This window comes from Amphiprion ocellaris, chromosome 12, assembly GCF_022539595.1.
Source record: "Amphiprion ocellaris isolate individual 3 ecotype Okinawa chromosome 12, ASM2253959v1, whole genome shotgun sequence".
Lineage (NCBI taxonomy): Eukaryota > Metazoa > Chordata > Actinopteri > Pomacentridae > Amphiprion > Amphiprion ocellaris.
This window is the reverse complement of record NC_072777.1, coordinates 8,249,275-8,258,822: the sequence shown is the minus strand read 5'-3', so window position 1 is coordinate 8,258,822 and position 9,548 is coordinate 8,249,275. Positions and strand designations below refer to the sequence as shown.

At 39.9% G+C, this 9,548-nt stretch overlaps 1 protein-coding gene across 1 annotated transcript; it reads left to right on the top strand.

Annotated features, from left to right (window-relative positions):
* The first annotated feature begins 1,528 nt into the window (after window positions 1-1,528).
* Window positions 1,529-9,289, top strand: tmem242 (transmembrane protein 242). Its single transcript, XM_023289163.3, has 4 exons — window positions 1,529-1,661; window positions 3,841-3,941; window positions 7,929-8,066; window positions 8,448-9,289. Exons 1-4 carry the CDS (start codon window positions 1,577-1,579, stop codon window positions 8,577-8,579), a joined length of 456 nt encoding a protein of 151 aa, XP_023144931.2. The 5' UTR covers window positions 1,529-1,576; the 3' UTR covers window positions 8,580-9,289.
* The last annotated feature ends 259 nt before the right edge of the window (window positions 9,290-9,548 follow it).

The following is a 9,548-nucleotide window of genomic DNA, read 5'->3' as shown; positions in this document are numbered from 1 at the left end:
TTCCCAAATTTTGACATTGCTCTGACTTTAAACGTTAGCTAACACGTATAGCATATACATAACTTTCAATATGTTTGGATTTTTACCAATTAATTTACAACTGAGGGGCCGAGTATTAACGTTATATCTTTACTTTATTATCATTGACATTTAAATTCATGAAAAAATAATGATAAATCAACAGGGAAGTCTAGCCGACAGTAGCAAAGTTTTTAAGCTAGCTAGCTAGCTAGTGCTAGCTAATATAGCAAAATGTTTAGTTTAACACAAAGTCAGCTAGTTAGCCTTTTAGACAGATGATAATACTTATTCATATACGATAATACCTGACTCTAATGCCAAGAGTAAATGAAAGTTTACATATCTATATTCTGGTACAAAAAACAAACAAAAAAACCCAAAAGGGCCTTATTTTGTCTGTCAGAATAACACAGCAGCTTACCTGAAAACTACTGCTTATTTTCCTCAGATCTATCTATCTATCTTGAAATGCAGTCATGATGTGCAGACGTTGCTCTCTTCTTGCTTACATTAATTTCTAGAATGGTGTAAAGGTGTGATTAAGGACGGAGTCTCAGCAACTGTCAATAGGTTTTCCTGAAGAAAAAATAACTAAAATTTGAAAATATTAAGAGATAGTTCATCAGGAGTTTCAACTTTACAGACACCTGGGGGAAAATGAGAAAAATCCCATCTATGTACAGCTCCTGAAATGCTTTAATTGCCCTTTGAGACCAGAGATTAAAGACATTATCATTTAATGAGGGAGGAAATGCTGGCATTCAAGTACAGGCAGAGAACGGTGAAATCGACTACCTGAATATAGTTTGGGAATAAAAGTTAGTTGTGGGCAGAATATCATCATCCTAGATGTTGGTTTGCAGAACATTTCTTCCATTTGTACCCAGGTTGGACCCACCAGTCACTAAGACTAAATTGACAGAGTGACCAGCAGCTAATACATGAAACAATAATTTAGCTAAATATATCACATATTTTAATAGATCAAATGCTTTGACCCGTAATTCTACTGTGTAGCTTGTTTTTCCTCACAGAATTATATTTTCAGCTAATTATATTTCCCCAAGAACTGTACTTAAATAGCTTTTTAGGTCCTTCTCACTTAATTTTTTTAATTTTATGCTTTTAATTTGCCACAGTAAGCAGAATAAAACGCACATTATCTTCATTTGAAGTATTTGACAGCTTTAATCGTTAGTTACAGAGCAGATCAACATTTTACACGCTAAACATGCTACAGATAATCAGATTTAATCTCATTTCACACTCGGATAATTCGTTGAAACGGAGTGAGACCTCCTGATTGCTGCCTCAGTGAATCAGCTGCATCTACGCAACAATAGACGATCTCTGTTTCAGGATTTCACCCTCTGTAAACAAAATACATATACTTGATTTACAGTTACAAAAATAAAAAGTATGCAGTATTTTTGTACCTAAATTCTGATTTTATACAGCACAGTTTCTAAAGGTACAAATTAAACACACTTTGTCTTTGCGTTCCTAGCGAGGGTTGTTTCCGTCCGGTCGTTTTGCGGAGACGGACCGCAGCAACATGACAGCGGCTGGTGGTACAAGAGTTGTGGATGCAGCAGAAGGAGCAGAAAGAGATGAAGAGGAGAAACTACAGATCATGAAAGGCAAGACAGTAGTCAGCGGCTTAGTTTATCGGGTTTGTTACCAGAATCTGTTCCCCGGTTCTGTTGTTTGTTTTCCGTCTGAGGTCACAGCAATGTCGACCTGCGGCACCAAACTCCAGTCAAAAACCTGGCATTTTAACGACCATCCAGTCACCTAGAAACCAGGAAACAGGACATGTGACAGTTTGAGGTTCATGGCTAATTAAAAATTCTGCTTCAGATGTGAAATGCGATTAAAGTTTGTTCCTGAAACATGAAGTTCTTCTGCTCAGTTAGGCTAAGTAAATTCCACCAAACAACGTATTTATGTTGGTTTTTGTTTACTCAGTTCTATTTACACCAAAATCCACTATGGTGGACTGAGCACCTTCATGGATTTTAGTCAAATTCAAACTAATTAAACAATAAAATAAAGAATTTTTTCTTCTGCATACAACACAAGGCACTGTTTGCTGTTTTTCCAGTATTACCAGGGACTGTTCCATCAGAGTCCATTTAAAATAAGTTTAATGTTGTTGTAGTTCCAGAAAACCCTCTGAAGCTGTAAAATATTACTTAAGACACAACTGTTAAGTTCCACTGTTCAGTTTGGTGTGAACTAATCCTTCACACAACTGTCACAGTAATGCATTTATAAAGCTGCTTTGGTTTCTACTGATTAAAGTCTTGTTCCTCCAAAAAAAAAAAAAAACCCAAAAGGTTTCAAACCATTTTTTTTGCAGGAACTTCCAGGGTTATTTTAATGGAGTTTAAACAGCAGCCTGGACTTGGTTGTTTTCACCTGTTGACATATATACACATATCTGTGCTCTGAGGTTTCCCGTTGTTTAAAAGCAGCTGGATTCAATCTAACAGAGAAGTTTCTGAAGTTTCCAGAAAACACTGGTTGTCTTTGTGTAACTGACAGCAGCTTTTGACACCATTGATCACCATATCCTCGTCCATCGCTTCCACTTTGACATAGGACTTTCTGGTACTGCTTTGAACTGGTTTATGTCATCCCTCTCTGGAAGGACCGAGTATGTCAGGCTGGGAGGTGCTAAGTCCCAGACACTTCCTGTCACCTGTGATGTCCCCCAAGGCTCTGTCCTCGGTCCAACCTTATTCATTTTCTATGTGCTCCCCCTCGGCCGTGTCATCAGCCGGCATGGAATCTCTTTTCTTTGCTACGCTGATGACACACATGTTTATCTCAGGACTGTCCCAAACCCATCTACTCCTCCTCCATCTTCATCATCACCATCATCATCAACTCCATCAGCACTGTCCACCTTGACCAAGGCCTGGATGAGTCACAACTTCCTCCAGCTAAACAGCTCCAAAACTGAAGCCATTCTTGTCGGCACCCATCATCAGGTCCAATCATCTTCCTTAACCACCATCACCATTTCCGGACAAGACATTCCCCTTTCATCGGCAGCTACCAACCTTGCTGTGAGACTGGACCCTCACCTGACATTGAGCAGCCACTTCAAACATCTGTGCAAGTCTTTGTTTTTCCACCTCAAAAGTATCGCCAAACTCCATCCGACCCTCACCCTTTTTGATGGAGAGAAACTCATCCACGCCTTTGTATCCTCCAGGCTGGACTGTTGCAACGCACTGCTCATCATGGTCCCTAGCAAGAGCCTGCAAAAGGCTCCAGTATACTCAAAACAGTGCTGCTAGGATCCTGATGAGAGTGCGGAAGCAAGACCACATCACACCCATCTTCTGTTCACTTCACTGGCTCCCCATATCCTTCAGAATCCAGTACAAAATCGCTCTCCTCACCCATCAGTGCATTCATGGCAATGCCCCGGAATACCTCAAAGAATTCCTCTGCCACCAATCATCCAAAAGAAACCTCTGCACTAAAAATTGTCACCTCCTCCGCCTGCCCAGAACCAAACTCCGGACCATGGGAGACAGAGCCTTTAAGTCAGCCGCCCCTCACATCTGGATCTCCCTCCCTGACCACCTGAGAGCTCCACAGACAGTACATGTTTTTAAAAAAGGCCTAAAGACCTTTATTTGAAACAAAGCTTTTAATTAAACTTGTCCCTGAAATATTTACTTTTATTTTACCTGCTTGTTTTTATCCTTTTATATCTTTAATGTAGCACTTTGAGATTTTGCCCAAATGAAAAGTGCGTTGCAAATAAAATATATTATTAATTATTACTATTTGCGTGCGCAGGCGCAGCGTTTCTGACCACGGTGGCGTCTGCAGGGATGATCGCAGGATTTGGCTCCACATTAGCGCTGGCCAAGAAGAAAAGCCCAGACTGGTTTAGTAAGGTACATGTGTCCTGAATGTTTCAACTGTTAATAAAGTTGTTTTTCTTGGTCGCTTCCAGTGGAACTCTCTCTCCTTCTCTGAATATTAACTCTGTGATATCTTAACACAGCGACATGAAAAATCAATTTTTAGATTTCCTATGATTTAATCTGTCTGATGATGTCAATATCTCTGATGTTTCTTATGAGGAAATGTCCATAAATCTGATTAGAAAAAAACAAAAAATAGCTCCTTGGAACTGCAGAAGTTCCCAGAGTGTCACAGTAATCCAGTGATAGTTGTCTGTATAGCCATGGTTGCACCACAAACAGAAGCTGCTAATATCTAATTATGTCGCTTTTAAATGATGTGATGGTGACTCACAACTCATAGAGTGGATTAAGGTGCTACTTAGAATGTAATTGCCATAGTTTGTATCAGAAAACACACTCTTCTTGGAGCTGTAACTCAGTTATATCTAAACACACAGTCATGGAACACCCCTTTCTACATTCTGTATGACTCTGTCTGAGGGTATCAGTGTCTCTGAGTAAATAGCTATAAATCCACTCAGAAATAATAGCAAAAATAAGGAGATCCTTAAACCTGTAAAACCTGCAAAAAAACAAGATACCTGAAGCTCAGAGTTTGTCTGAAGGAGGATTCATACTGTTAAACACCTGCATTCACTATACACTAGCAGTCAAAAGTTTGGACACACCTTCTCATTTAATGTTTTTTCTTTATTTTCATGACTATTTACATTGTAGATTCTCACTGAAGGCACCAGAACTATGAATGAACATAAATTGAATTATGGAGTAAACAAAAAAAATGTGAAATAAGTCAAAACATATTTTATATTTTAGATTCTTCAAAATAGGCACCCTTTGCTTTGTTAACAGCTTTGCAAACCCTTGGCATTCTCTCGATGAACTTCATGAGGTAGTCACCTGAAATGGTTTTCACTTCACAGGTGTGTCTTGTCAAGGTTCATTTGTGGAATTTCTTGCCTTCTTAATGGGGTTGGGACCATCAGTTGTGTTGTGCAGAAGTCAGGTTGGTACACAGTTGACAGCCCTACTTGACAACTGTTAGAATCCATAGTATGGCAAGAACCAATCTTCCAAGTAAAGAGAAACCACAGTCCATCATTACTTTAAGAACTGAAGGTCATTCAGTCTGGAAAATTGCAAAAACTTCAAATTATTCCCAAGTGCAGTCACAAAAACCATCAAGCGCTACGAGGAAACTGGCTCACATGAGGACCAGATCAGGAAAGGACGACCAAGAGTCACGTCTGCTGCTGAGGAGAAATTCATCTGAGTCTCCAGCCTCAGAAATGGAAAGTTAACAGCACCTCAGATTAGAGCCCAGATAAATGCCACACAGAGTTCTAGTAGCAGACACATCTCTACATGAACAGTTCAGAGGAGACTGAACCAATCAGGACTTTGTGGTGAAATAGCGGCTAAGAAACCACTGTTAAGGAAAAGCAACAAGCAGAAGAGATTAGTTTGGACCAAAAAACACAAGGAATGAACATTAGACCAGTGGAAATCTGTGCTTTGGTCTGATGAGTCCAAATTTGAGATCTTTGGTTCCACCCACCATGTCTATGTGCGACGCAGAAAAGGTGAACAGATGGTCTCTACATGTATGGTTCCCACTGTGAAGCATGGAGGAGGAGGTGTGATGGTGTGGGGAGGCTTTGCTTTGCTGGTGAAACTGTTGGGGATTTATTTAAAACTGAAGCCACGCTGACCCAACATGGCTACCATAGCATCCTGCAGCAACATGCCATCCCATCCAGTTTGTGTTTAGTTGGACCATCATTTATTTTTCAACAGGACAATGACCCCAAACACACCTCCAGGCTGTGGAAGGACTATTTGACCAAGAAGGAGAGTGATGGAGTGCTGCGTCAGATGACCTGGCCTCCACAGTCACCTGACCTGAACCCAGTCGAGATGGTTTGGGATGAGATGGACCACAGACTGAAGACAAAAGGGCCAACAAGTGCTCAGCATCTCTGGGAACTCCTTCAAGACTGTTGGAAAACCATTTCAGGTGACTACCTCATGAAGCTCATGGAGAGAATGCCAAGAGTATTCCAAGCAGTAATCAAAGCAAAGGGTGGCTATTTTGAAGAATCTAAAAAATAAATTAGGTTTTGACTTATGTCACACTTTTTTGTTTGTTATATAATTCTGTATGTGTTCATTCATAGTTTTGATGCCTTCAGGGAGAATCTGCAATGTAAATAGTCATGAAAATAAAGAAAAACCATTAAATGAGAAGGTGTGTCCAAACTTTTGACCGCTAGAAAAGTTTGGGTATTTCGAAAACCGACTTTCATCAGAACTGATAATGGCGATAGTCGACTATCAGTCCGTTTGGGTTCAGTACAGGGACTCCAGTGGGGAGAAAGTTATGATTGACATCAGGTTGTTTACAGTCACGGACAGATGAAAACAGTGTAATGCTGTTATTGGGACCTCCGTGATGACGTCTGGTTTCCCGCCTGACTCGTCTCCACACATTCCTGCAGGAAGATGACCTGAAAAAGTCCAGAGAAAAAAGACTTTCCATGAAATCTCAGTGGCATAGCACATGTTGAGTTGAGGACTTGATCATGGCCCGTTCACTGGAACTGTGCTGTTATTGGTGCCTCACCGGACCCGATTAAACATGACGCACATGAACGTTCGTGTCAAGATGAACTTAGCGTGGAGGCACAATCGACTCTTGTAGCTGGACTCTATTTCTGTCACAGGCTTGTCTTTGTTGTCTGCATCGAGCCTCAGAGCCTCAGACCGAACAGAAATTAACAACGTGAAATTTGATTAAAGCCGCAACAGCATGTGGTTGAGGGTCGCTGTGATTTCTCCTGGATTCACATGTTAAACTGCTGCTTTCACTCAGTCTGGACTGTAAAGCTTCCTGAATATTATATTATTACACTATTTGATCAATCTGTCCATATTATCCCATTGTCTGACAAATCATTTAGTCCATGAAATGAACAAAAAAAAAACTATTGTGTGAAATTTGTTCTAAAAACGTGGAAGCTTGGAAAACATGCAGTCGAATTGAGGATAAATGATGTCAGACAGTTGACTATAATTGAGGCTGTTGTCCAGAGTTCAGAGTGAACCACCAGCTCAAAGGTCAGAGGTCAAAGACAGATGACAGAATCAGGTGACTCTGCAGGAAAACAGAAGCAGCAGAGAACATTTCTCAGCAGTTTATGTGATGGACGTTCAGTATTAAGCATCTTCAACCTACTGATAGTAAAACAGGTTTCTGCTCGACTCAGGAATTGTACCTTTAACCCCTAAGAGAAAGAGTTACCAATGTAAGGTCTTCAAGAAGTTTTTACCATTATTCAATCAGGTTTTTGAGGACTTCAAGAAGGTTTTGGAGATTCAGGGGGTTTTCTAAGTCTTCAAAAGTTTTAGGGCCCTTTGTGGAGGTTTTCAAGAAACTTTTAGCAGTCTTTGTGAAGGTTTGAGAGATCTTTAACAAGATTTTACGCTTCATCAAAGAGGTTTTAGAAACCTTAAGGTCTTTGTGGAGGCTTTAGAGCTCTTCAAAAAGGTTTTATAGTTCTTCAAGAAAGTTTTAGATATCTTAGAGATTTAAGAGGTCTTCAGGGAAGGTTTACATGTCCTTGATGCGGTTCAAGGAGTTCATGTAGAGGTTTTAGAAGTCTTCAGTGAAGTTTTAGAGCTCTTCAGAAAGATTTTACACTTCTTCAAGGAGGTTTTAGATATCTTGCGAGATTCAAGAGGTCTTCAGGGAAGGTTTACATGTCCTTGATGTGGTTCAAGGAGTTTATGTAGAAGTTTTAGAGGTCTTCAGTGAGGTTTTAGAGGTCTACGCTGAGCTTCTGCAGGTTTTGAAGGAAGATTTAGGGGTTCTTTTGAAGGTCTTAGAGGTCCTTGTTAAGGTTTTAGAGGTCCTTCCATCTTCATGTAACATCTTAACGTCTGTTACCTCCGCAGGGCGTCGCAGCAACAGCATCGGTACCAGAGAGTGGAGCATCTCTGGCTCTCAGAGCTCTGGGTTGGGGCTCCCTGTACGCCTGGTGTGGAGTCGGTCTGCTCAGTTTCACTGTGTGGAAAGCCCTCGGTGTCCACAGTGTAAGTATCTGTAAACCTACAATTTACTGCATGGACTCGATGACAAGTTTAATCCGTGTTTCAGACAGCCACAGTTTCCCCTTGTGAGATCTTTAGGTCACTTCAGTCTAAATCTAGAAACATCCTGTAACTGAGCAATGTTACGACCACTATATGAGATTGAGGTGAAAATGCTGTGAGGGGTACAGTGGACCAACAGTTGTATACTTTAATGGACAAAACTGAATTGTTTTCATTAAAAGGTCATATAATTTCAATTTAGAATAGACATTTAATGGAGAACACATGCAGTCAAAAAGCTGACTGAGAACTATTGTTGAAGACAACTGGTTCTTCTGTTGTCATGTTTTGATTTGTGTTCTCCATGATGATCTTTTTCAGTTACCTGAGTTCAGACAGAAGATGCAGTCATTCTTCCCGTCCATACCAAAGAGCGCAGAGGATGCTGGATCAGAACCTCTGGACTGGGAGTCTGTATTCAAGTCAAAGTCACCTGAATCAACAAGAGACTGAAAATGCACGAGGACACTAACAATGCCTCTGCTGACGTGTTTCTCAGCAGCTGTTTCTGTTTTGTTCTGGAGGCAGCTGAGAAACTGGACAATTCTATGGACCAGTTTGTTCCCAGTCTGGCGCCCAGCAGCTCTTCTGGTTGACAATGGTTGTGTAATTGTGAAGAAGTGAAATGAGTGAGCTGTGAGTTTTGGAATGATGACGTTAAATGTTGAGGTGTATGGCAAGATTTTGCATCGTTCTCTCCACAGAGGATGTTGCAGTTGGTTATAGTAATATATATAGATATATGTATAATGAAATAACATGCACCATGTTATTAAGCATCTATTTTCAATTCTGAATGCGATCTTATGATTTCAGCCTCTCTGAGCTGCTTTGGTTTTTTTCTCAGCTTTCTGTCACATTTGTCCTGACAACAGTTTAGCTTCACATTCATAATTTTCTACTGTGGTGGTTTTTACAGTTGTGAAATGAATATAAAGGAAGCAGAACTCCACTGAAAATGTGTTAAATTCTGTGTGAAAGGATGAAAAGCATGACAAAAAGGCCAGGAAATAGTGCTGAAGTGATGCAGTAACAAAGAAAAAAAGAAATATTTAAAGAACTGAACTAATTCAGAAGAGTTGCAAACTTTGATTAAAAAAGGTTTAATTTTGTTGAGGAAAAAATAGTTGTGAAAAAATTGTGAATAAAAATATTTAAAGAAAGTCATGCAATTTCTCATTTATAATTTATCTTCTATTATTGTACATTTTACAACACAAACCCTTGTTCAAGCAGCCACAGCCGACTAAATTACAGCTCTGTTAACTAAACCACAACCTGCATGAAACAACATGTTAGCATATAATTAGTTAGCTAGCTAGTATGTTAACTTCAGAATGCTATTATACATTTAAGTGTTATCATGTAATAATAAAAAAACTATCCTGCTAACATAAATTGTGCTTTCAACACTTTCCTGTA